At 51.7% G+C, this 27,917-nt stretch overlaps 1 protein-coding gene and 1 long non-coding RNA gene across 5 annotated transcripts in view; one reads left to right on the top strand and one right to left on the bottom strand.

Moving 5' to 3' along the window:
- Positions 1–1,542: 1,542 nt before the first annotated feature.
- Positions 1,543–20,552, bottom strand: LOC140425045 (uncharacterized). 2 transcript variants are annotated; one of them, XR_011947747.1, is made up of 5 exons: positions 20,478–20,552; positions 18,903–19,091; positions 15,843–15,993; positions 4,500–4,550; positions 1,543–3,634 (listed from the first exon to the last, which is right to left on the bottom strand). It is a non-coding gene; the product is annotated as an uncharacterized lncRNA (long non-coding RNA). The 2 variants fall into 2 exon arrangements; XR_011947746.1 differs by lacking the exons at positions 15,843–15,993; positions 18,903–19,091; positions 20,478–20,552 and adding an exon at positions 11,506–11,902.
- LOC140425043 (tensin-3-like) overlaps positions 19,883–27,917 on the top strand; it is a 666,087-nt gene continuing 658,052 nt past the window's right edge. For 2 of the 3 annotated variants that reach the window (XM_072508834.1, XM_072508832.1), the window contains exon 1: positions 19,885–20,484. In XM_072508834.1, the coding sequence (XP_072364935.1) occupies positions 20,302–20,484 (183 nt within the window). In that variant the 5' untranslated portion in view covers positions 19,885–20,301. Of the gene's footprint in view, positions 20,485–27,917 lie in introns of all 3 variants that reach the window. The other variant, XM_072508833.1, reaches the window with a different exon arrangement.

Here is a 27,917-nt window from a genome sequence, read left to right as displayed (position 1 = left end):
ACTGCCAGCGTGTTCTGGCGCATGCGTAGAACACGCTGGCGTGTTTCTTGCGCATGTGCAGGGGGTTTCTTCTCCGCGCCGGCCGTGGCGGAGCCTTACAGAGGCTGGTGCTGAGGGAAAGAGTGCCCCCCCGCAGATCGGTGGGCCCCGATTGCGGGCCAGGCCACCGTGGGGCCCCCTCCTGGGGCCGGACCCCCCCCGCGCCTCCCCGACGATCCCGCTAAACGCCCTCCAAGCCAGGTCCCGCTGGTATGGACTAATCCACGCCGGTGGGAGTGGCCGAAAACGGGCGGCCGCTCAGCCCATCGGGGCCCGGAGAATTGCCAGGGGGGCCGCTGCCAACGGCCCCCGACCGGTGTGGCGCGATTCCCGCCTGACAACCGGCGCCGGAGAATTCGGCAACCGGCGTCGGAGCGGGATTCGCACCGCCCTCAGGCGATTCTCTGACCCGGCGGGGGGTCGGAGAATCCCGCCCCTTGTGTCTCGAGCCAGCTTCCAGGAAAAGTTACAATTACTGGGTGAGGTTCTCTGTCCTCCCTGGGACGTGTTTCTCAGTGACGAGAGGTGGCCCGCTGTTGGCTGGCAGCAGGATCTTCAGGTCCCTCCAAGGTCAATGGAACTGCGCATTGAATCCACCCCATGCCGCCAGCAAACACGCGACAGGGATGTGCATTGGCAAGACCAGAAGATCCCACTGACATGAATAGCTGGAGGATCTTGCCAACTATATGTAATTATGTCATGACTTTTTTCAAAATGGAGGGTAATTAAGAAATCTGGTTCCTTACCCTGCATTCTCACTCCCTCCTATTAAGTGCCCTTTCATCATCTTTTTGCTCTAGCCTGATGTCTTATACAGTCCTGCTCAGGGCACCCATAATTTACCTCATACCACTCCACTCCCACCCACCGATCCCACTAATCACTTCTATTTCCTACCAATGCCACTACATGCTCTCTCTGGCGCCCAAACATCTAAATTTCCTGTCACACTGATACATTTACTGCACTCCTATCTACTCATTGTTTAAAGGCACTGACATATTTTCAGACAGGTGACACGCCCTCAAAACTCCCATCATACATACCTGAAATCCCCTTCCAGTACTTCATGGTCCCCCCATTTGAAGTGCTGCCAACTCTGAAACCATTGCTGCAGGGTTACCACTCTCCACTGAAATTGAAAAATCGCCATAGTCCCCAACGACCATAGGCTTCTTTCCCTTTTGGAGAGAGAGCTGACTGGTGGTGATTTAACTTGAGGGTCACCACACCTCAGGCGAGGGGCAAGATTAAGAAGGATAACCTCAGCTGGTACAGGAATTGAACCCGCCCTGTTGCTGTCTCTCCACATCACAAATCAGCCAACTGAGCTAGCTGACACTCCAGTACTGCTAGCTGAAACTAATGCAATTTGCATTTATGAATGTCTTTCAATTATTGCTCTATATGTGAACTTGAAAAAATTTGACTGCATCCTTAAATTTATACAATAAAGAATACACCACATCCACCCAAAAAAATCACTGACAATCCACAAAATATGCAATAAAAATGCAGTTTATTTTTTCAATTATTGTACATCAATGTGGTATTTTTAAAACCTCTTCAACATCGTGAAATATATCAAGGTGCTTCTCAGTAAAGTTCAAAATCCACTGTGTTACAGGATAAAATAGTACATCTTCAAGCAGGTAATGTCATTGGAGATCGAGCACTACATACTATTGGAAATCCAACTTCATTCCACACTAGTATTAGACACAATTGTATATGCCACTAATAGCAATTAGAATTGTTATTCTAGTTTTAAATGTTTTTCCTGTTTTGATGTTTACATTGTTTGTGTAGTCTTAAGTTTATTCTAATCAAGTGATTTTAATGTGCAAGTTCGCTGAATCTGTAAAGGTCATTGGATGTACAATATGCCGAAATAAATGGAAGTAGAAATTCACATCAAAAGGGACAATTATAATAATGCGTCACCAGATTTGATGGTTGTAATGTTTTGCCCACTCTCGGTAACTGATCTTACATGTAATTGACTACGTGAATAAGTGTCCAAAGAAGCACATCTTGTGGATTGCAACACATTCAAAATGGTTTGTTTTGTATTATATTTTAGTGTGACCACGGGCTTATCCATTTTAGAGATAAGAAACAAGCACGTGATTATCTTTATACGGTAAACTCATACAGCGTCTGGGACATAGTGAGCATTTGCAATAAAGCTGATATTCAGTGGGAGTATATGTAACATCAACATGATGTGCTCTTGTTTATTTGCTTATGTTACAAAGTCGCAACTATGAGGAAAAATAAAATTACATTGTAATTTATTGATTTCTCTAGTAGTGATCTTTCACTTAACACACTGCCATCAAAGAAAGCAAATATACAAGATGAAGATTACAGGATTAATTGATTTGGTGTTGCCACATCACATACTGTCTTTTTTCCAATTAAGGGGCAACTTAGCGTGGCCAATCCACCTACCCTGCACATCTTTGGGTTGTGGAGGTGAGACCCACGCAGACATGGGGATAATGTGATCACATACTATCTAAGTTCATGGGATTTGTATACATTGTGGAAGAAGCACATAAATTTCCACAATAGGAAGATGTAGGAATGCCTCATATGGATATCTCTGATCTTATCCGATCACAAATGCCCTGGGTTCAATCCTTGATCCATGTTGATTTGATGTTAGCAAGGATATTGGTAGGGGCATACAGAGATCTTCTTGGCGGTGAGCTAGGGCCCATGTTGAAAATGGATATTTGCTGAGATAAAGCCTAAGTTGGCATCAGAGCCTCCTCCATTGTTTGCCAACAATTATTGATGAGTCTCGCACATGAAGATGGTCACCTAGTCAAGGTGCCAGAGAGTTGACTATGCTTATGGAATTGTACCTTGGAACACTCTTAAGATGGAGAAAGAGTAAAATCAAGAAAGCTTGGATCATGCATAAATGAAATGAAAATGAAAATCGCTTATTGCTTATTCAAATGAAGTTACTGTGAAAAGCCCCTAGTCGCTACATTCCGGCGCCTGTTCGGGAGGCTGTAATGACTATTATCTGATGGTTATGTTTCAGGAATAATAGCTCTAGTTTGAGTGCATTCCTTAGCACTGGTAAGAAGAAAATCTGTTTAAATCTTGTGAGATAATGCAGCATAAAGAAGGGCAAACAATACAGAGAAATAAATACAAGTGTGTGGGTGTTGGATAAGGACAACAAGGTCTCACATGATTAGTATCCATGGAATCATATTCCAGTGACAGTCACAGCTATCAGGGTGGAAGGGAAACTGGGAGAAAATTGTAAAAATATTTCATCGCCAATAAAAACATAAGGAATCATTTTTGGACTGTGTGATATGAATATTTATGATATATTTTTCCGACTGCTGTTTATTTCTAGTTTCACTCATCTTGCCTTTTGGGCAAGTGTCATCTTATTCCTCCTGTTAGCTTATATAGCTCAGAAAGAAGATCATTCTTTGGTAATTGAACTGATTGCTTTTCAAGGCTTATAGCATCTATTTTGTGATACAGCTAACTTACAACATCAAACCGTATATTTTTACCATTCATGCTGATGTTACACTGGATGTTTGCTTTCAGATGTCTGTGAAAAACAGAAAATTTGAATGTCAATTCTTTCTGATCCTTACTGATCTGATAGAAAACCTCTCGCACGCGGTGGTTCTGTCATCGGTACTTTGGCCATATGAAATGATTTATACCAACTGATAAATCTTAAAACTGTCTTACTGATTCTGAATCAAGTTTTCTTTGATTCCTCTCTGCAGGTACCATGCCTTAATAAGGCAGCGGCAACCATGGATTTCCCTATTAATAGAAACATTGAGCTAAATTCTCTGCCTTGCGCCATTGGTAATGGAATTACCAATGAGGTGGATAATCCAGCGGTTGTGAATAAAATGGTGCCGATCTGTTTCTGATGCTCCAGCACCCCGCTGGCATCAGGATTGAGGTTCGCGCACTGCACCAGCGGGAGGATGTAAATGGGTCATTAAGATCAATTTGAATCCACTTAGTAGCACGAGCACCGTATTCTCCAGGCCCGCATTATTCTCCGGTCCGGGAACCATGTGGGCGAGAATTACTACTTGTCCTGAAAAACATGACTTTGACTCGGTGGACTTCACGGAGGGCCAAAGTCCATCCGAGGGCACCCTCTCCCCTCACAATGCAAGACCTATCCACTTTACCCCCCCCCCCCCCCCCACAGACAACCCCTAAATAAGGAGACTCACCCTCCCACAGACACCCAAGGAAAGTGACCCCGGTCAGGAAGCCCCCTCAGAGGAGAAACCCCTGTCAGGAAGCCCCACAGAAGATAGACCCATGTCAAGAAGGCCCCCCGGAAGAGACCCCTGTCAGAAAGCCCCCCCAGAAGAGAGACCCCTGTCTGGAAGCGAGAGAGCTGTCCAGACACAGGCAGGAAAAAAAATTGCTTTAATAATCACCTGGGCAATACACCTGCTGTCTCAGACACAGGAAGCACCACCTGTTCATTCCTGAAAAGAGAAAAACAGTCAACTGTGTCCCTCTGTCAGATCTTTGATCTGCAAGCCTTTCATTCATTTCTCTTTGATATTGACTTTCCTAGACTGTGATTGACAGCTTCTACACTCATCTGCTGTCAGCATTGTTCCATTCATCTTCCTTCACGGTTGAGTAACTTGAAGTGATCTAACCACAATGTTTATAAACATCCAGCTTGACAGCTCTCACATCGCTTCAAACAGAGTTAAGTGCTTTCAATTTGTAGCTGACCACTTCAAAATCACTGAATTATGAAGGGGAGGTGTTTGGAAGTACCAAATCCCTGAATCGAGGACCTCTATGCCAAGCTGGTGCGAGGCCTCACCCACTCCAAGCAATATCTCAATGTGGTGGTATGTATTAGGGGTCATGTGGGACTGTGAAGCCGTGATGCTATTGGCTGACAGATCCCGGGGCCTGGTTGGCTGCTGACTCCTGGCTCTGCCCTGAAGGCGGAGTATAAGAACCCGAGTTTCTCCCCGCAGCTTCATTCTGTTGCTGAACTGCTGGGGACAAATCTCACTTAATAAAGCCTGAATCGACTTCATCACTTCTCGTCTCTCTCGTAAGTCATTGTGCGCTACAATTTATTAAGCGAGCTTAAAAGACTATGGAGCTCCGGATCGCCCCGGAATGCCTGCGGATCAGCCCCCATGCAGCGAACTCGGCAGCAGTATTTAAACACTGGCAAGCATGTTTTGAAGGCTACCTCCGAACGGCCCCCAGCCGGATCACAGAAGACCAGAAAATGCAGGTCCTGCATTCGAGGGTAAGCCCGGAAATTTACCCTCTCATAGAAGACTCAGAGGATTTCCCGACAGCGCTCGCATTACTGAAGGGCATCTACGTTTGGCCCGTGAACCAGGTCTACGCGCGCCACCAACTCGCAACGAGACGGCAAAGTCCCGGAGAATCGCTAGAAGAATTCTACGCCGCACTGCTAATTTTGGGACGGGGCTGCAGCTGCCCGCCGGTGAACGCGATCAAACACACGGACATGCTAATTCGCGATGCTTTTGTGGCAGATATGAACTCTCCTCAAATCCGCCAAAGACTTTTAGAAAGAGAGTCGCTAGGACTCTCAGAGGTACGGGCCCTTGCAGCTTCCCTAGATGTGGTCTCGCAAAACGCCCGCGCCTACGGCCCCGACAGCGCAGCAGCCCCTTGGGCTCCGTGGACCCCCGTCGCGACAAACCCCCCCCCCCCCTCGCAGGCTTGCGCGGTTAAAGCGCCAGACCATCCCGGGGGGGCCCGCTGCTATTTCTGCGGGCAAGCGAAACACCCCCGGCAGCACTGCCCGGCCCGTGCAGCTATTTGTAAAAGCTGCGGCAAGAAGGGCCATTACGCGGCAGTGTGCCGGTCCCGGGGGGTCGCCGCAATCCCCGGAGAAGAACGAGCCCAGCATAGCCCAAACGCTCCCCAACCCCCCCAGCGCCCCATGTGCGACCCGCGGGTGCCGCCATTTTGGGTCCCGGGCACCACGAGGGGAGGATGGGCGCCGCCATTTTGTGACCCCCAGTCACGTGCGATTCATGGGGGCGGCTATTTTGTCCACCCCCGACCACGTGCGATCCATGGGGGCAGCCATTTTGTCCACCCCCAGCCGCGTGCGATTCATGGACGCCACCATCTTGGTTGACAACAAAGGACCCCAGCATCGACGGCTCCACGGGGTCCAAAGAAGACCCGCGACACTACTACCACGACTGGCTTCGGTGACTCTGGATCAATCACGGCCCCGGACGCTCCAGACGACGTCAACAACGGTGCTGATCAACGGACACGAGACACCATGCTTGATCGACTCCGGGAGCACCCAGACACGGTAAGACGCTGTTTTCTGACCATCCATCCAAATACGCAAAAGATTTCCCGAGCTGCAGGATCCCACTCTGTAGATATCAAAGGGTTCTGCATCGCGAACCTAACAGTACAAGGGAGGGAGTTTAAGAACTACAGGCTCTACGTCCTTCCCCAACTCTGCGCGCCCACATTACTGGGATTAGATTTCCAGTGTAACCTGCAGAGCCTAACATTTCAATTCGGCGGCCCAATACCCCCACTCACTACCTGCGGCCTCGCAACTCTCAGGGTTGAACCGCCGTCCTTGTTTGCAAACCTCACCCCGGATTGCAAACCCGTCGCCACTAGGAGCAGACGGTACAGCGCCCAGGACCGGATATTTATTCGGTCTGAAGTCCCGCGGTTGCTGAAGGAAGGCATAATCCAGGCCAGCAATAGTCCCTGGAGAGCCCAGGTGGTAGTAATAAAGACCGGGGAGAAGCAAAGGATGGTCACAGACTATAGTCAGACCATCACCAGGTACACACAGCTAGATGCGTACCCTCTCCCCCGCATATCCGACATGGTAAATCGGATTGCCCAGTGTAAGGTTTTCTCCACCGTGGACCTCAAGTCCGCCTACCACCAGCTCCCCATCAGTCCAGGTGACCGCAAGTACACAGCCTTCGAGGCAGATGGGCGTCTATACCACTTCCTAAGGGTCCCATTTGGTGTCACAAACGGGGTCTCGGTCTTCCAACGGGAGATGGATCGAATGGTTGACCAGCACGGGTTGCAGGCCACGTTCCCGTATCTCGACAACGTAACCATCTGCGGCCACGATCAGCAGGACCACGACGCCAACCTCCAAAAATTCCTCCAGGCCGCTAACGTCCTGAACCTCACATACAACGAGGAAAAGTGGGTTTTTAGCACAAACCGGTTGGCCATCCTGGGATACGTAGTGCGCAATGGGATAATGGGCCCCGACCCCGAACGCATGCGCCCCCTTATGGAATTTCCCCTCCCCCACTGCTCCAAAGCCCTGAAACGTTGCCTGGGTTTCTTTTCATATTACGCCCATTGGGTCCCCCAGTACGCAGACAAGGCCCGCCCGCTAATACAGTCCACTACCTTCCCCCTGTCGACAGAGGCTCGCCAGGCCTTCAGCCGCATCAAAGCGGATATCGCAAAGGCCACGATGCGCGCCATCGACGAGTCCCTCCCCTTCCAGGTCGAGAGCGACGCATCCGACGTAGCTCTGGCGGCCACCCTTAACCAAGCGGGCAGACCCGTGGCCTTTTTCTCCCGGACCCTCCACGCCTCAGAAATCCGCCACTCCTCAGTGGAAAAGCCCAAGCCATAGTGGAAGCTGTGCGACATTGGAGGCATTACCTGGCCGGCAGGAGATTCACTCTCCTCACCGACCAACGGTCAGGAGCCTTCATGTTCGATAATGCACATCGGGGCAAAATTAAAAATGACAAGATCTTAAGGTGGAGGATCGAGCTCTCCACCTTCAACTATGAGATCTTGTACCGTCCCGGAAAGCTGAACGAGCCGCCCGATGCCCTATCCCGCGGCACATGTGCCAACGCACAAATAGACCGTCTCCAAGCCCTCCACGAGGACCTCTGCCACCCAGGGGTCACTCGATTCTACCATTTCGTAAAGTCCCGCAACCTCACCTACTCTGTGGAGGAGGTCCGTACAGTCACCAGGAACTGCCACATCTGCGCAGAGTGCAAACCGCACTTTTTCAGGCCGGATAGAGCGTACCTGATCAAGGCTTCCCGCCCCTTTGAACGCCTCAGTTTCGATTTCAAAGAGCCCCTCCCCTCCACTGACCACAACGCATACTTCCTGAACGTGGTGGACGAGTACTCTCGTTTCCCCTTCGCCATCCCCTGCCCCGACATGACAGCGGCCACAGTCATTAAAGCCCTTGGCACCATATTCACACTGTTCGGTTGCCCCGCGTATATCCATAGCAACAGGGTGTCGTCCTTCATGAGTGACGAGCTGCGCCAGTTCCTGCTCAGCAAGGGCATAGCCTCGAGCAGGACGACCAGCTACAACCCCCGGGGGAACAGGCAAGTAGAGAGGGAGAACGGCACGGTCTGGAAGACCGTCCTGCTGGCCCTACGGTCCAGGGATCTCCCAGTTTCCCAGTGGCAGGAGGTACTCCCGGATGCTCTCCACTCCATCCGGTCGCTGCTGTGTACCACCACTAACCAAACGCCTCATGAGCGCCTCCTTGTCTTCCCCAGGAGGTCCTCCTCCGTAACGTCACTGCCGACCTGGCTGGCGGCCCCAGGACCCATCTTGCTCCAGAAACATGTGCGGGCGCACAAATCGGACCCGTTGGTCGAGAGGGTTCACCTTCTCCACGCGAACCCGCAGTACACCTACGTGGCGTACCCCGACGGCCGACAGGACACGGTCTCCCTGCGAGACCTGGCGCCCGCCGGCAACACACACACACCCCCGACGCCGATCATCCTCTCCCTACCACCGGCGCACCCCGCGACCGCCCCCTTCCCGGGGGGATCGGTCCTCCTCCCGTGCCCGCCCAGGAGTGAAACAGGAACAAACACCGAAACGCTCCCGGAGACGACAACGCCTGAACAAGCACCTGCACCACCACCAGGGCTGAGGCGATCGACGAGGAAGACCAGACCGCCCGCTCGACTCGTGGCATCCGCGTGACACCAAGAATGTTGTTGTATTGTAACAAAAAAAATTTTTTTCTCTTGCTAATATTGTAAATAGTTTCACAAACTTGTACATAGCCCAGTGTAGGGCTAAAACTGTAGTAACATGTCCGAAATTTTCCTTCCAGGGCCAGCCTTGTAAACCCCTACCACCATGCGAACCACCACCCCGCCGGGTTCCTTTTTAACAAGGGGTGCATGTGGTGGTATGTATTAGGGGTCATGTGGGACTGTGAAGCCGTGATGCTATTGGCTGACAGATCCCGGGTCCTGGTTGGCTGCTGACTCCTGGCTCCGCCCTGAAGGCGGAGTATAAGAACCCGAGCTTCTCCCCGCCGCTTCATTCTGTTGCTGAACTGCTGGGGACAAGTCTCGCTTAATAAAGCCTGAATCGACTTCATCACTTCTCGTCTGTCTCGTAACTCATTGTGCGCTACACTCAACAATGCATTCTTGCAGTTGGAACTAGATAAAGAATCCCAAATATTCACAATGATCAGTACACGGGCATATTTCAGTACACAAGGCTTCCTTTTGGCATTTTGATGACCTGCGCTATTTTCCAGCGTACCGTGGAAAACCTCACCCAGGGTATCCCAAAAGTGATGGTTTACCTAGACGATGTGTTAGCCATTGGAGTCACACATGAAGAGCACAGGTCAAGTTTGGAGGACGTATTAAAAAGGCTCAGAGATGTGGTAGTCTGCCTCAAATGTGAGAAATGTACCTTCAAGGGCAGCACCGTGGCACAGTAGTTAGCACTGCTGTCTCACTGTGCTGAGCACCCAGGTTCGATCCCAGCCCCGGGTCACTGTCCGTGTGGAATTTGCACATTCTCCCTGTGTCTGCGTAGGTCTCAGTCCACAACCCAAAGATGTGCAGGGTAGGTGAACTGGCCACTTAATTGGGGAAAAAAAAGAATTGGGTGCTCTTAATTTATTTTTAAAAAAATGTTCCTTCAAGGCCACAGAAGTCATGTACTTGGGTTTCCGAGTGGACACTACAGGTCTACACTCCGTCGAAGAAAATGTCAAAGCCATATGAGAGGACCCAGGAATGTAGCCGAGCTGAAATGTTTCCTGGGAATGGTGAGCTATTCTGGCAGGTGCCGACCAGACCTGACCAAGATATTGGCACCACTACATCAGTTACTGAGGCAATGGAAGGAGCAGCAAAAGGAAACTTTCTGCTCGGTAAAATGAGCTCTGCAATCTTTGTACCTTTCAGTTCATTTCGACCCGGGGAAGCCAATTGTTCTCATTTGCGACGTCTCCCCATTCAGAATTGGGGCCATTTTATCCCGTAAGATGGAGGACAGATCAGAACGGCCTTTGCCGAAAGGACCCTCTCACGAAGCTGAGTGAAATTACCTCCAAATCAAAAAGGTTGTACTGGCCATCATCTGTGGTGCTAAACAGTTCCACTATTATGTTTACGGTCGGCGATTTAAATTTAAACATTTTTTTAATGAATTTTTTTTTTTACTGCTCTCAGAAATTGTCCTGCATACACTTTATGAAGTCATTTTCCAGGCTACCTTTGCCAATCTGATTTATCCAATCTACCTGTAGATTAAAGTCATATTGCAGTCATTTCTACATGTCCATTTATTTCTTGTGTACTTTGTCCTGCAGTGTAACCACTGTTAAGTGGCCTGTAAGCTGTTCCCATAAATAAACTCTCACCTTCCTTATTTCTTATCTCTTTTTTTAATATAAATTTAGAGTGCCCAATTTTTTTTTTTCAATTAAGGGGCAATTTAGCGTGGCCAATCCACCTAGACTGTACATCTCTGGGCTGTGGGGGTGAGACCCACACAAACACGGGAAGAATGTGAAAACTCCACATGGATAGTGACCCAGAGCCAGGATCAAAGCCGGTTCCTCAGCACTGAGGCAGCAGTGCTAACCACCGCCACCGTGCCGCCCCTTATTTCTTATCTCTATCCTAACTGATTCTGCATCTCGCTCTTCCAAGCTAAGGTAATCTCTCATTACTATACTAATGACATTCTTAATTAGCAGAGCGACGCCACCACCTTTTCCTAGCTTCCAATGTTTTCAAAAGGTCAAAAGCCTTCAATATTCAGGTTCCAGCCCCAGCCTTGGTCATCCTGAAATGATGGCTGGGATTTCCCCCGATATTGGGAAAGGCTGAAGTTGGTCGGGAAAAGTGGTGTTGGAGCTGCTGATAGCAGCAGCGGCTTTCTCCACCTTATGATGCAGCACTTGGGAAAGAAAACTTGAAGTCCCGGTACCACAATGTCTGCCCCGCCAACAGGTTAGAAAAGTGACGATTGAGGCGTCATTTTTAAAGGCTGCCCCAGCGCAGACCGAGCAAACCTGGTCACCACCCCCCCCCCCCCCCCCCCCCACCACCTGGACAATTATCCTGGCACTGCGAGCCTCTCCCACCTGGGCGCTGGACTCACCTGAGTGTCCCTCAGAGGTCTGTCTGATCTACGCCTTTGAAAACCAGTTGTGATTCATGCTGTTCTACCGTCGTGCTGCTGTAGATTGATGGGCTGATGATTGCAGGCTCGGGGACTGATAATGATATCGTAAATTATTATATGGTTGCCGACATTCAACATCAGGAATGTTTCCCATCACTGACGGGGAGGGGACTTTGCGGTTCTCGCAATATTTTCCGCTCCCGTCGCCAAACCCGCATGATGCGAATGGGAGCAGAAAGTCTCAGTCCATGGATTGAATTCTCCAGCTTGTGACGGCGGAAACGTGAATCGCAATCGGGCGTAGAATCAGATTTCCAGACAAAAAATGAGTTTCTAACCCGGCGCTGATTCGGGCGCCATGTTCCGTCCTTCCCTGACGGCAAAACTAGGTTTGCGTCCCCCGCCGTCGGGGACCTGCAAAGCCGGAATTTGCATGCATTTACATGTATTTACTGAGTTGTACCCAGTATGCTCTGCATTTCCATGATGCTCCCCCCTCTCATACGGACGTCACACAGGTGCGAATTACTACAAGTATTTACAAACGTCGACTGGGTACCATGGCTGTGGAGGGGGAGCGGGAGGTTAAAAAAAACCCTGAAACACTGGGGGATGGCTGCTCGGGACAGTAACAGGGAGCTACTTGTTGCTCGCTCCGTGGATTCTGTGTATCCCCTTCGGGATTGGGAGGCCTGGCTCAGGCTGCCATTGCTGGAGTCTGTCTTTTAAACTCACCCCTTTGGTACTACTTACAGGCTCCGGGCTGCTCACACTGTTGAGTGCTGCCTTTATCCTTTGAAAGCTCAGAAGGCCTCTGGTCACTTGGAAGCCCACCAAGGCTGCTCCTCTGGACACCCTCACACCCCAGCTATATCATCAAGGGGATGGCATGGTTAAGCTCAACCAGGGGCCCACCAGGTGTTGGTACTCTTCAGAAGTGCTGCAGAGGAAGCAGATGATCAACAGACTCACCCGAGCAGAGGCCATCTGCACTGTGGCCTGCAGAGCCCTCCCTCGCTAGTGACGTCCCACCGCTCCGGATCACCAGCTGTCTCCTCCTGATGAGGCTGGCAGTGCTGCTGACTACCTCTGCCACCACCTCCCAGGTGGTGTTCAGAATGGCAGGCTTGAGTCTGTGGCCCACCCTGGGGAACAGGGTGTCTCTCCGTTCCTTACGAGCACGGAGTGCTGGCCTACTGGCATGTCCAGCGGGAACGCAAACCGCACGCAATTCAGTCCGTGTCAACACTTGGGGCGCGATCCACCGGCTGCGTTGCGCTCTCGCTTGAGCGTGGTGTGTTGGTAGGTGTCAGGAGAGGCCTACTGTGGGTTTTCCAGGGTCCCTTAACCCTTACGGCATCTACCCAGGTCCCGCGAGGCATCAAAGTCAGAATAATGTCCAAAAGAGGCGTGTCCAAACGGCGATTGCCGAAGTCTGTTTTTGAGCTTTCCCGGCATTTCCTGGCCTCTCCAGCAAGGCCGCAGCCTGGCACCATTGAGCACTGGTTCACATAAACGTAGTCCAGGCGGAACGGCACCCATGGGCGGGGCGGGGTGATGGTCTCTCGTGCTATCGGAGACCTCTAGGTCGTCACGGTCAGGGTCAGTGCAGAGTGGCTCGCTGGCCCTCCCCTGGAACGTGGACATAATGGCACTGCCTAGCTGTGAGGGGAGACCCCCCAGGGTCTCCTAGCAGAGTGTCCTCATTTGGGGGGGGCACGGGGTCATGCCCATGTGTGTGGGGGTGATATTGCCCATGGGCGGGGAGTGTGCGGAACAAGCTCACTTAGAGATCGGGACACCCTTTCAAAATGGCGGCCCAATCTCTTGAGTTCAGCTCCCCAGTGGCGAAAAAAATTCTAAGTGTGGGCTAAACCGGCGAGAAACTCCCTAGGGCTAAGTGTCATTGAATAGCGGCGGGGAACACACCGGCAGAGTGGATGGGAAACTCCCTGAAAAACCTGCCACAAATGTCCTCTGATATCTTTCCTTGAATTCCACCCTTAGTCTTCCAAATGGGAAATCCTGACCCATGGGCGCATTTCTCCGGCTTCGTTATGCTCTCGGTCAAGCGAAACAAGGCCTCTGAATTGCGGGAAAGGCCAAATACGAGAACAGCACCAGGTGCGAGTTTGTCATGATGCAACCGGCCGGCTCCCGTAGGCAGAATCGGGATCTGCCCCTGCATCATCTGGCTCTGCCAGCCCTGGCGGTTCCCGATGATCTGCACCCTCATGTCGACGCCCTTGCCGATGTTCCTCAGTGACTGGGAAATGCTCTGTAGTGCCTCAGCCAGGCCCATCTGAGAATGGGACATGTCCCACAGGACCTCATCAAGGTCAGCCTGGTACTGGGTGACATCCCCCAGTAAGGCGGACATTCTGTCGAGACCCTCAGCCATGGTCGTCACCGACTGCGCAACGTCTTGGACACCTTCACTCGTGCCGACGTCGTGCGCCAGGCTTTCCACAGCGGTCGCCACCCTAGCAGTGTTGGCCTCGGTGCCACACATTGCCGATGACATCTCCTTCGCCTGTAGCCTCTGGGACTCCTCCAAGCGGCCGTGGATCTGCTGGAGTGACGTTGACATTCCGCTCCAAATGTCCCAGTTGCTATCGTCACCAACAGCTCCAGGTAATTCTGTTCCATAGGCTCAGCATCAGGCTGCAACCCAGCAGAGTCCTGGGATCCAGCAGCCCTCTGACTGCTGTCTCACCTGGGGGTTCCTGCCTCCAGCTAATGTGCATCATCAACAGCGTGGTGCTCATCAGATTGTGCCCCAGAAGCCTGACCACTAACATGTCCCACCGAGGTGTGCATATCTGCTCTGGTGGAGGTTGGGGATGACAGCTGTGGCGCGACTATAATGGTGGCATCCTCCGAGTTCTCCTCTGAGGTGGTCTCCTGGGAAACAGGAGGGGGTGCCACCTGGGATGGGCCGGTTTCATCGGCTGGAGGACCTGCGGGAGAATGGACATGTGGTCAGTGGGAAGGATAGGTCAATCATGATGGCATTAACTCACGTTTGACAGGTCCTTCAGGTGAGGCCCAGTGGATCCTCACCTATGAGGCGTCCGCCAGCCTCTGCGTGGGTGACCGCTCTGTCCTCGGCCACCGCAGTCACCTCCAGGGCCCGCTCCTCTCCTGCCGATTATGGGAGAGTTTTTCCTGAGGAGACATAGAGAGGGCACCATTAGTCATCCACATCGTTCATAGTGGTGGGAAGTGGGGTGTGAAGGGAGGGGATTGAAAGGTGAGGGGGTGGAGGGAAGTTTGGGGGTTGCATGGGTGGATTGGGTGCTCCCTTGGGGGGAGGGCGTGTGTTGATGTCTACTCACTCATGCTGCCCGGTGTAGGTCATTGACCTTTTTTCGGCACTGGAGGCTAATCCTCCTGGTCACACTCCCCAAGCTCACAGCTGCCTCCACGTCGTCCCTGGCAACACTGGCTGTACTATGGCTAACCTTCCAGGACCCTCAGGGGAACAGCACATCCCTCCTGGCTTCCACTGCATCTAGGAGCCTCCCCAGGTCAGTGTCCTCAAATCTTGTGGCTGGTCTCCTCAGCGCCATTGTCGCAAGCTGTCTGGGGTTGGCTGAGCAAGTGCTGCTCGACATTGTTTGCGGGGGGCTGGCGAGTGCGGTCCCGGCGAATCAGCTGGCGAGCTTTCATTTGCGGCGAGAAGCCCGTGATGCCTCGTTAAGTCGACCAATTAACGTTGAATAGCTTCGCCGATCTTGCTGGGCTGTGCGCCGGGAAGCTCGTGGCAATTCCCGCTCGCTACCACACTTAGAAATGTTCCTGGAGAATTGCGCCCAATGTCTTGGCGATAGTTATCAGGACATTTTTATTTACTTCTATCTATGCCAGCAATTTTGTCCTGAATGCTGTGCGCAATTCACATACAGAGCCTTTAACTGTCTTTTTACCATTTTTGTAATCTTTGGCCTTATCTATTTCTGCATTAAGTTTGTATTATCTGTCCCTTCCTGTCACTCCCTTGTTATCTTTACCTAAATCGCTACCCTACTCTAACATTTACCCTTTGATTTACTCCATCCCCTCTCACACAACCCATTCATCCCACTAGTTATTGTAAAGCCCTGTCAACCATCCTAGTTATACATTCAACAGGACACTGGTCCTCAGCGGAGATCTGACTCAACAGTACAGCTCACACCTCTCCAGTAGTGGTGGCAGTGTTCTTGAATTGAAACTCATTTCTACCATACCAGTCTTTGAGCCACACAGTCACCTCTCTAATCTTATTTATCCTACATCAATTTGCTCGTGGTTCAGGTAGAGATTATTACCTTTGTGGTCCTGCTGCTCATAATCTTCAAGCAGAACCTCTTTGGATCTATGTCATTGGTACCAAAATGGATCAAGACCACTGGATCTTCGTCCTAACCCTGCAGGTTTTTTTCCAGCCCCGAGTAGATATCCCGAACACAGCCGTCTGCACTGCGTTGGTTGCAAAGAACAATGTCAATCCCTCTGATTATGTTGTCCCTTATTACCATGACATTCCTATTAACTGTAAAGGGTGAACATCTGAAGCACAAGATGCTGAAGCAATGATCATGCAACAAAATTAAATGATGTAACACCACATGATGGACTAACACAGATCTGGAAGGAACAGCAATTCTAACCTTGTGCAGAGGTCTCAATATTTATACAGTAGCTGTAAAAATCATGAGTAATGGTTTTGATGAACTATTGTCTCACACAGCTTACTTTGGGAGAACAGACAAACCCCAAAGAGCCCCATCTCAACCCTGAACACGTGACAAAACATTAAGCCCTCCCCCCACTTGAATGGCTTCTTCTATCATGGTTCTATGGTCAGTTTGCAAAATACCCTGCAGCCCCAACTTTCTTCCCTGCTGAAAGAACCCCGACCCTGTTGGACAATTGCAAGGACCGAGACCCATCCACTTATACCTTCTCCATCCTTTTAACTGCCTCACATACAGTCACACCCTCCTGCCCCTGACCACTGACCAAATCAGAAGACCCAAAACCTAAAGGGTGTGACCACCTCCTGGAATAAAGTGTCCTGGTAACTTACCCCTCCCTGATGCATCTCAGTGTTTGCACCACCCCAGCACAATAACTGAGCCAAAGCTCCTCAAATCGCTGATATTTCTTACAGGTGTGTTTGTCCTGGATTACACTACTGTCCAGGAACACCCGCATTCTGCAGTCGCAACACATCACCTGTCCTGCCATCTTTATCAGGAGGATAAACAAACAATATACTCATCGGTCACTTTCCTGTTTTCTTCCTCCCTCGGCACTGAATTCTCTGTCACCAAATTCCCAAGCTCACAATCTGTAACTAGCTGCATTCAGAGATTATCTGCTGTCTTTGTGCTTCCTTACTTTGGCAACCTAATGAAAACACCCTGAAGAATGTGACTGCAAAATGCATGAGCCTGGAGTTAGGTTTTGAGGTATTGCATGAAAGCTTAATTTCTATTAAATTTAAATAGTTCATTTAAAGGAGGATTGAACCCATTTGATTTATTAGGGCTGACCCTTTCATTAAAATGGTGGACAAAAAAGTTAGGTGGTTACAGTTATTTTTAACAGATAATATTACAAATTGTAATTTCAAGGCCATCTTCTTTTGTGTTCAGGCACAATTGTGACGTATTTCTAGACTAGGGGGGGGGGGGGTTGGGGGGGGGGGGTTGGGGGGGGGGGTTGGGGAAGGGGGGGTTGGGGGGGGTTGGGGGGGGGGGTTGGGGAAGGGGGGGTTGGGGGGGGTGGGGGGGGTGGGGGGGTGGGGGGGGTGGGGGGGGGGGTGGGGGGGTGGGTGGGGGGGTGGGGGGTGGGTGGGGGGGTGGGGGGGGGTGGGTGGGGGGGTGGGGGGGTGGGTGGGGGGGTGGGGGGGTGGGTGGGGGGGTGGGGGGTGGGGGGTGGGGGTGGGGTGGGGGGGGTGGGGGTGGGTGGGGTGGGGTGGGGGGGGGGTGGGGGGTGGGTGGGGTGGGGTGGGGGGGTGTGGGGGGGGGGTGTGGGGGGGGGGTGTGGGGGGGGTGTGGGGGGGTGTGGGGGGGGGGGGTGTGGGTGGGGTGGGGTGGGGGGGGGGTGGGGGGTGGGTGGGGTGGGGTGGGGGGGGGGTGGGGGGTGGGTGGGGTGGGGTGGGGGGGTGTGGGGGGGGGGGGGTGTGGGGGGGGGGGGGGGGTGTGGGGGGGGGGGGGGTGTGGGGGGGGGTGTGGGGGGGGGTGTGGGGGGGTGTGGGGGGGGGGGGGGGGTGTGGGGGGGTGTGGGGGGGGGGGTGTGGGGGGGGGGTGTGGGGGGGTGTGGGGGGGGGGGTGTGGGGGGGTGTGGGGGTGGGTGGGTGGGGGTGTGGGTGGGGGTGTGGGGGGGGTGGGGGTGGGGTGGGGTGGGGGGTGGGGGGGGGGTGGGGTGGGGGGGGGGTGGGGGGTGGGGGGGGGGTGGGGGGGGGGTGGGGTGGGGTGGGGGGGGTAGGGGGTGGGGGGGGTGGGGGGTGGGGGGTGGGTGGGGGGGGGTGGGGGGGGGTGGGTGGGGGGTGGGGGGGTGGGGTGGGGGTGGGGGGGTGGGGTGGGGGTGGGGGGTGGGGTGGGGGTGGGGGGGGGTGGGGGGGGGTGGGGTGGGGTGGGGGGGTGGGGGGTGGGGGGTGGGGGTGGGGGGGTGGGGGGGTGGTGGGGGTGGTGGGGGTGGTGGTGGGGGGGGGGGGGTGGTGGGGGGGGGGGGGTGGGGGTGGGGGGGTGGTGGGGGTGGTGGGGGGGGGGTGGTGGGGGGGGGGTGGGGGTGGGGGGTGGTGGGGGGGGGTGGGGGGTGGTGGGGGGGGGTGGGGGTGGTGGGGGTGGGGTGGGGGGGTGGGGGGTGGGGGGGGGTGGGGGGGGGGTGGGGGGTGGGGGGGGGGTGGGGGGGGGGGGGTGGGGGGGTGGGGTGGGGGGGTGGGGGGGGGTGTACCATTGACCAGAAACTGAACTGCACCAATCATATAAATACTGTGGTTACAAGAGCAGGTCAGATGCTAATCATCCAGTGGCATGTAACTCAACTCCAGACTCCCATAGCCCATCCACTATCTACAAGGCACATGTTAGGAGTGTAATGGAATACTCCCCACTTGCCTGGATGACTGCAGCTCCAATAACACTCAAGAAGTTCAAAATAACATAGCCTGCTTGATTGGCACCCCTTGCACAAACACTCCCTCCCTCCACCACTGACACACAGTAGCAGCCATGTGTACCATCTACAAGATGCACTGCAGAAACTCATCAAGATTCCTTAAGCAGCACCTTCAAACCTACAACCACAACCATCTGGAAGGACAAGAGTGCAATGTACATGGAACCCCACCACCTGAAATTTCCCTCCAAGTCACTCACCATCCTAAAATCTATTGCTTGTTCCTCCACTGTCGCTGGGTCAAAATCCTGGAACTCTCTCCTCAGCAGCACTGTGGGTGTACCTACATCACAGGGACTGCAGCAGTTCAAGAAGTCAGTGCACCATCATCTTCTCAAGGGCAATTAGATATGGGCAACAAATGCTGGCCTAGCCAGCGATGCCCGCATCTGGTAAATGATTTTTATAAAATGAAGAAACAGCAGTTAACATTAATTATATAAACCATTAAATTGGATCACAAAAATTGAAGTCACTTTTGTGTCATACTTTGTATGGGGATATGTATGAATTCGAAGAACTTGTACTCCTCTGCACAACCCCTTAGAGGCAGCTTTAGAGGCCCGAATAGAACTAATGGCGTGGTCAGAGAATCAGCTTGTTCTCCTTTGGAGGGGTTTGAGGGAAAACACCCAGAGTGTAAGCGTGGAATAAATGCTGAAGCAGAGGGCAAGTCTCTGGACTCAGAAATGAGTGGAAAAGAATGATCAATAAGGAAAGGCGAGACCTTGAAAGGAAGAGCTGAAGTCAGGAAACTTGGAGGTTGACAATGAGAGGTGCAGGAATATTTCAAGACCTGCATACATGAAGTGGTCGCCAGCTTTACGAGCATATTGATAATTGCCTCACGCCACTAACAACATGTGTGAATGTAACTCGGCAGGACTGGCACACTTAATATATTTTGGAGTAAAACCTGTTAAGTTCTCAAATTGGGGTCAAGAATGATCGATATTAATTATAGATTTAGTGCATTTACCTGGATTGCGATTCACGATTTCGTTGTTATTTTCCTATTTAACACGCGGAGTAAATGATAATAAGAGTGTTTAAGCACTGGTTGACTCTCAGACGGTCCAGGATGCGCGGGGCGCTCCGGGTGACTGCTGAATCCCAGAACTTGCATTGGGAGGCACACAATAGCAGCCGGAGCGGGTTTTCACACAGCTCCGGACTGCAGGAGCGCTACTCGGTGTAAATGTGAACTTCTCACTCAGCACCTCCACCAGAGGCAAAGGCTTCACCTTTACCCTTCCTTGCACCTGTCGCCCACCAAGCAACAGAAGGCGGAAGCACTTAATGTGAAAGTCGCAGAGGGGGAGAGAAGAAAAGCGGCACTGAATCCTGACTGGAAAGCCAAAGCCCCCTCCCCCCTCTGGTTTCCTGTTTTGCCCGGAGTTTGCGGCGATTCCCGCAGCCCGGGTCCTCCATTCACCCCCCACAAAGAGCCGGGCGAACTCCAGGGAGAGCTCTCACACCGGGAAAAGATTCCAACTTGAGCTGTCGGATGCCTGCCTTGTGGCGTCGGCTTGGCGCTGGAGTGATTGTTGTGAGACGCCGCAGAACTCCGGGGGGAAGAGCTGTGTAAGTTCTTCAGTAATGGAGGAGGCTGGTGGGCGCCCTTGGAGCAGGCGGCGCTTCGCTTGTCCCACTTGTTTGGTGGTTTTCTGCAACTTGGAGGAAATGCATTTTCACTCCAAGCTCTTTCACCAACTCCAGCTGACTGCTAGCCAAGAAGAAACCGTCCCAAAGCATCCAGGAGAACAGCTTCCAACCTTTGCGGTGAGTTTTCCTCATTTCATTTGTGTGTCTGCATTTTCACTTCAAATCTTGTTTCCCAACCCGGGCTGGAAACAAAATGTTTTCAGCATGAGCGTTCTGCATCAAATCGTTATATTATTCCTAAAATAAATACTCCATTCGGTGACCATGCATTCTCCTGGGTTAGCAGGGCAACACACATCCATCTGTCATGTGATACAGAACAGTAGCAACATTTTCAGAAGTGAAATGGGGCAGCTTGTGACGCGAGGGCCCTGGTCCAATGCGAGCTAGAAATCTGACCAAACACTCCTATTTTTCCCATTGATGATTATGCATTACAACCTATAAGTATTTTTATCAAGTTTGAAACTAACCTGCAGAGAGGTGCAAGTCTCCCAAGAATTTTCCTGCTGCAAGCAGCACAGAGAAAAAACGTCAGTATCAAGCTGTGTTCAACTTCGATATACAAATATTCAGCAGGAGTGGAGATTTACTGGGTGTGTGCAGTTGATCAGGTGATGAAACCTCCAGTACACCAGAAAATGTTGGAAAAATTCCGCAGGTCTGGTAACATGTGGAGAAAAAGAATTAACATTTCGAGTTTGATGTGATTCTTTTTCAGAGCTAGCTCACTTGAAATGTTAACCCTGTTTCTCTGTCCACAGATGCTGCCTGACTTGCTGAGTTTTTTCAGCATTTTCTGTTTTTGTTTGTTGTGTATGTCATGATATGCAGACATGCAGATAATGATATACAGACAGGCAGCTAATGAACACAGGACATGACCAATGAGCAGGCAGGACACTCGGGTGGTATCTCACTATAAAAGGCACGAGGCACTCATACTCCTCTTTCCACATCTACAGAGTGAGTCAGGGTGTATGTACAGTATCACACCTCCAGCACGTGGCTAAGAGCTAGTCTGGTTCAGTCAGACAGAGCAACCACACTTCGGTTAGCAGAGAGTCGAACTCATAGAGAACTGTGCTATTGGTTCAACAAATCAGATTGAACTAACTTCAAGGTCTGGAGTATCATTTGGTTAAAGCTGCATCCAATTGCAGCCCGTGTTATCCCAGAGTACATAACACAACATCCTACCAGGAGACTGCTTAATCTAGGTGGTTTACCTCAGTCCGTTCCGTGACGACCAGCGAATGTATCCTGGCACCATGGAGAAGATTCAGGCTCCTCACCTGCTCAGGACCTCCGGCAATCTCATTGCCAACTGGCGGCCATTCAAGCAAAAGTTTCTGTTGTACATCGAAGCTTCAGACCTCGTGGGTGCATCTGATGCAAGGAAGATCGCGCTTCTCCTCTCAACAGCGGGTGATCAAGCCATTGAACTCTTCAACTCTTTTCACTTCACTGAAGGCCAGGACAAGACAAAGTTTCAGACCATCCTGGACTAGTTTGACAGTCACTGTAAAGTGGACACCAATGAAATCTTCGAGAGCTACCATATTCAAACAGCGTCTACAAGGTAAAGATGAATCTTTCAACAACTCCTTAACTAACCCTTCGCCTGCTAGCGCTGACCTGCAACTTTGGTGATATTGCTGGCTCCATGATCAGAGACCAAATCGTTTTTGGAGTTCACACTGATCCTCTGAGAGAGCAGCTACTGAAAATCAAGCGTATGACCCTGCTAGGTGCGATTGAAACATGCACAGTGCATGAGCACGCCAAAAATTGCTATGCCCAGTACAAATCGGCTGAAAATGAGAAACTTGCCTCCCACGAGGCAGAGAGTGTGCAGGCCATCTCCCGGATGCAGCACCTCAGCATTGATGAAAGCGGCCATTTCATACACGTTTCCCGGGGTCCCACGCATGCGCGATGCGGACAGGATAACGAAGCGGCCAACACCCGCACTGCGCATGTGCGACGACGCGCGGAGCGTCAGGACGCCGATGTCATGACTTGCTCAAACTGCAGCAACGCCCACTTAAAGAACACTGCCCTGCAAGAGGCAGGCGATGATTGATTAAACTGCGGGAAGGTCTGCACCACCAGTCAGAGGCCAGTGCTCCCAATTCCGACGACGGCGCTTTCAGAGTGTGCAACAACGATCCCAGGATTCTGATCCTGGCAGCAGAACGGATCCAGAGGAAGAATGCCTGGACTCCGCCTACTGTGTGGGCCTCATTACCAAATGTGAATATGCCACATCCAACTCATCACATTCAATCCATCCTCGCTGTGGAGTCTGCGGACGAATGGCGTGCGGTGATGCAGGTCAACCACTGCTCCATCCAGTTTAAGCTGCACAACCTCCTCTCACAGGCAGATTTCAAACGCACCAAGAAGCCCCCCAAGGTCCTTCCTGCAGGCTCCTGGACTACAATGGAAATGCCAGCACGGCGCTGGGATCCTGCCATCTACTCGTCTCCAACCGGAGCACCCATGCACGGTTACGTTTTGAAATTGTCAAGCCAGACAGGGCATCCCTACTTGGCGCGCAGGCCTGCAAGCAGCTGAACCTCGTGCAGCGGGTTTACACAACAACATCCTCCAATGTGGATCTTCAGGCCGGCATTGACGACATCCTCGCTCAGTATCCGGATGTGTTCGACGGGATGGGCACGCTGCCAGGGAGCGCCTGAAGGCACAGCTCAAGGATCTTCAGCAACAGGGCATCACTTCCAAGGTAACCAAACCGACTGACTGGGTCAGCTCTATGTGTTCGAAAGCCTTCAGGAGACCTGTGCATCTGCATTGATCCCAAGGATCTCAATAAGAATATAATGCGTGAAGACTACCCCATCCCGAAGCGGGAGAAAAGATGGCACACGCACGTTTTTTCATCAAGTTAGATGTGTCACATGGATTTTGGCAAATCTAGCTGGATGAGTCCAGCAGAAGGCTCTGCACCTTCAACACACCGTTTGGCAGATACTGCTATAATCGCATGCCATTTGGCATTGCCTCGGCATCGGAGATCTTCCATCGCATCATGGAGCAGATGATGGAGTGCATTGAAGGGGTTCGTGTGTACGTGGACAACATCATCATATGGTCCACGACCTGAAGAGCATGTTTCCCAGCAGGTATTCAGCCGTGGCCATGCCAATGGCCTGAAGCTGAACAGGTCCAAATGTTGCTTTGGCATGTCGACACACAAGTTCCTAGGTGACCAGATCACTCAGCAGGGTGTGCGCTCGGACACAGACAAGGTCAAGGCCATCGAAGCCATGAAGGTCTCTGAAGACAAAAAGTGGTGTTGCGCATCTTGGGCATGGTCAATTTCCTGGGCAAGTTCATCCCAAACCTGGCCTTACACGACACTACGAAACCTGGTGAAAAAGTCCACTGCCATTGAGTGGAAGGCAGCACATCAGGCAGAGTGGTTGGAGCTGAAAGCCAAGCTCAGCACTGCACCCGTCTTGGCATTTTTCGACTCAGACAGGGAGACGAAGATCTCGACAGATGCGAGCCAGGATGGCATCGGTGCGGTGCTGCTTCAACGCGATGACACTTCATCCTGGGCATCGGTACCCTACGCATTGAGGGCCATGACGCCCACCGAAACGAGGTATGCGCAAATGGAGAAGGACTGCCTGGGTCTTCTCACTGGCATTCTCAGGTTTCACGACTATGTCTACGGCCTGCCGACATTCACTGTCGAGACGGATCATAGGCCTCTGGTCCACATTATCCACAAGGACCTGAACGACATGACACCTCGGTTGCAGCGCATCCTCCTCAAACTCAGAAGGTATGACTTTGACTTATGTACATGCCTGGCAAGGAGCTCATCATCGCTGATGCATTGTCCCGCTCCATCACATTGCCTAGTGAACCGCTGGAAATCATCCGGCAGATTGAATCACAGGTGCAGCTGTGTGCTAGCACCATCCCGGCGTCTGATGAGAAGGTGGATCGTATCTGCGAGGAGACAGCCAAAGACCCCCTGTTGCAGCCTATCATGCACCATCTCGCCAATGGCTGGCAGAGAGGGCAGTGCCCTCAATTTTACAATGTTGGACGAGGTCTGCCCTTCCTCATCCTCCATCAGATGACCTGACGGTGATTGATGGTATCCTCCCCAAGCTGGACCGGATTGTCATTCCATTCTGTCTCCAAAGCTTGGTGCTGTGCCATGAGGGACACCTGGGCGTCGAGAAGTGCAGACGCAGAGCCAGGCAGGCTGTCTACTGGCCCGGTATTAGCCAGGACATCTCGAACATGGTCCTCAACTGTGCGACCTGTCAACGCTTCCAGCCAGCGCAGAGCAAGGAGACGCTCCAGCAGCATGAAATCGAGACCTCCCCGTGGTCCAAGGTTGGCATCGACCTCTTTCGTGCAAATGGTCGTGGCTGCGCTGGCTGGAAGCAGTGTTGATTATTGACTATTTCTCCAATTAGTCTGTAGTCGTGAAGCTCTCAGACCTCACATCTCGGACCACGGGGAGATCTCGATTTCATGCTGCTGGAGCGTCTCCTTGCTCTGCGCTGGCTGGAAGCATGTTGATTATTGACTATTTCTCCAATTACTCTGTAGTCGTGAAGCTCTCAGACCTCACATCTCGGACCGTCATCAAGGTCTGTAAGGAGACGTTCTCCAGGCATGGTATCCCACTCACTGTCATGAGTGACAATGGCCCGTGCTTCAACAGCCACGAGTGGTCTATGTTTGCCAAGTCATACCATTTCAATCATGTCACTTCCAGCCCACACTATCCGCAGTCCAATGGGAAGGTTGAAAAAGGGGTGCACATTGTGAAACAGCTCATCTGCAAGGCCGCGGATTCTGCTTCTGACATCCACCTCGCGCTACTTGCATACAGGGCGACCCCACTGTCCACTGGCATGTCGCCAGCTCAACTCCTGATGAACAGGGAGGGACCTGTAGACGACACTTCCAGCCATACACTTGCCCAACCTGGATCACCTCCCGGTGCTGCAGAAGGTGCAGCAGCTCCGAAACCAGAAAAAGCAGGGCTATGATGTTCATGCCACCGATTTGCCCGTGTTATCCCCGGCAGACACTGTCAGGATCAAGAAACCGGATGGTGGCTGGTCTGCCTCAACTGTCGTTGTTCGACAGGCTGCGCCCCGCTCGTATGTTGTACGTATGGCTGATGGTTCCGTTGTGCGACGAAACAGACGGGCACTGCGCAAAGTTGCCTGCCCGGAACCTTTTTCTTCTCCGTTTCCGTCTGTTGTTTTGCCACCTCCTGATATCTCTAACTACGAGGCCACAAGTCCGGCTTCCATCCCGCATGTCAAGGCGCCGTCATCCCCACCACCACCTCTCTGGCGGTCGACAAGGATCAGATGCAAGCCCCAGAGACTGGACTTATGAACATTTGTTTTGTTTACTATGTTCTGTTTTCTCACATTAGACAGCTGTCTTCACATGTAAATACGTTCGCATATGCCACCGCTTGTAAATATGTTGATATATGCCACCACATGTAAGTACATGTTCCCATGTGCCAACAAAACATAAAGTAAAAGGGGAGATGTCATGATATGCAGACATGCAGATAATGATATACAGACAGGCACAGACAGGCTGCTCATGAACACAGAGAACAGGACATGACCAATGAGCAGGCAGGACACTCTGGGGTGATATCTCACTATAAAAGGCATGAGGCACTCACACTCTGCCTCTTTCCACTGATGAACATCTACAGAGTGAGTCAGGATGTATTTATAGTATCATACCTCCAGCATGTGGCTAAGAGCTGGTCTGGTTCAGTCAGACAGAGTAACCACAATTGGGTTAGCAGAGAGTCGAACTCCTGGAGAACTGTGCTGACTGTGCTACTGGTTTAATAAATCAGATTGAACTAGCTTCAAGGTCTTTAGTATCTTTTGGTTAAAGCTGCATCCAGTTGCAGCCTGTGTTATCCCAGAGTACAGAACACAACAGTGTATAGGTAGTTGGGTGGCACAGTGGTTAGCACTGCTGCCTCACAGCTCCAGGGACCCGAGTTCAATTCCGGCCTCGGGTGACTGTGTGGAGTTTGTACTGTCTCCCTGTGTTTGTGTAGTTTCCTCGGGTGCTCTGGTTTCCTTCCACAGTCCAAACATGTGCAGGTTAGGTAAATTGGCCATGCTAAATTGCCCTTAGTGTCCAAAAAGGTTAGTTGAGGTTATGGGGTAGGATGGAGGTGTGGGCTTAAGTAGGGTGCTCTTTTTAAGGGCCTGTGCAGACTTGATGGGCCGGATGGCCTCCTTTTGCACTGTAAATTCTATGATTTCCATTATCTGCACTATCTTGCATTTATTCTGCCTATATGCCATACTGTTGGTTGTTCTCCATAATCCAAGAGCATATATTGGTGGACTGTGGATTTTCAAGGCTCTAAGGGTTGGGTGTAGTAGGTAGACTCCCTGCCCCTGAAGGAGGGGCTCCAGGACCTGATGGTCCAGGAAAGGCCATTATTTTGGCAAACATGTTGATTGTCAATCCGCAAGTCCTTCCAATACACCTCTGGCAGGCACGAAGTACTAGTTGTGGTATTCATAGAATTTACAGTGCAGAAGGAGGCCATTCGGCCCATCGAGTCTGCGCCGGCTCTTGCAAAGAGCACACCACTTAAGCCCACGCCTCCACCCTATCCCTGCAACTCAGCAACCCTACCTAACCTTTTTGGACACTGAGGGCAATTGGTCATGCCAATCCACCTAACCTGCATATCTTTGGACTGTGGGAGGAAACAGGAGCACCCGGAGGAAACCCACGCAGACACTGGGAGAAAGTGCAAACTCCTCACAGACAGTGACCCAAGCCGGAAATCGAACCTGGCACCCTGGAGCTGTGAAGCAACTGTGCTAACCACTGTGCTCCCGTGCTGCCCATGGTATTATTCATCGATATTTGGAAGCACAAGTATGAGATTTAGTTTTTAAGATATGTCAAACCTTCTGTGTCCTGTTTAATGCCACATTTTGACCATTCCTCCAGGAAATATTCTAACTCGTCAATTAGAAACTAATTGCTCATGGTTCATGGCTTAGAGGAACAGGAGGAGGCCATTTTGCCCCTTCAACCTGCTTTCCCCATTCTGTGCGATCATGGTTGTTCTGTTTCTTAACTTGCATTATTTTTGTAAGCCCTTAGCGAGTAATAGTCCAGCAATCTGAGATTTCACCCTTTGAAGAAATCCTTCCCACCTTTTCTCCTGAACGGTCTGCTTCTGTTTTTGGAACTTGACTCGCCCACCAATGGAAAAGTTTATTTCTCAGTTCTATTAAATCCTTTCAAATTCTTCAAACCTCAGGCAAAGTACCCTTTGACTTTCTGTATTCCAGGGATTATAATCCTAGTTTATGTAATCTCATAATTTAACTTTTCCTCCTTACTTGGTTCCCACCCATGCTGAGTGGCTGACAAGACAGGTGAAGTATATGCTTTGGTCAGTTTGCATGGCTGGATTTTCCTGGAACAGGGCACTAGCCTGTCACCAGAGGCTAAAGCTGGGGGGTGTGGGGGGG

The sequence above is a fragment of the Scyliorhinus torazame genome, chromosome 6 (genome assembly GCF_047496885.1).
Source record: "Scyliorhinus torazame isolate Kashiwa2021f chromosome 6, sScyTor2.1, whole genome shotgun sequence".
Classification (NCBI taxonomy): Eukaryota; Metazoa; Chordata; class Chondrichthyes; order Carcharhiniformes; family Scyliorhinidae; genus Scyliorhinus; species Scyliorhinus torazame.
This window is presented reverse-complemented; position numbering and strand designations above follow the sequence as displayed.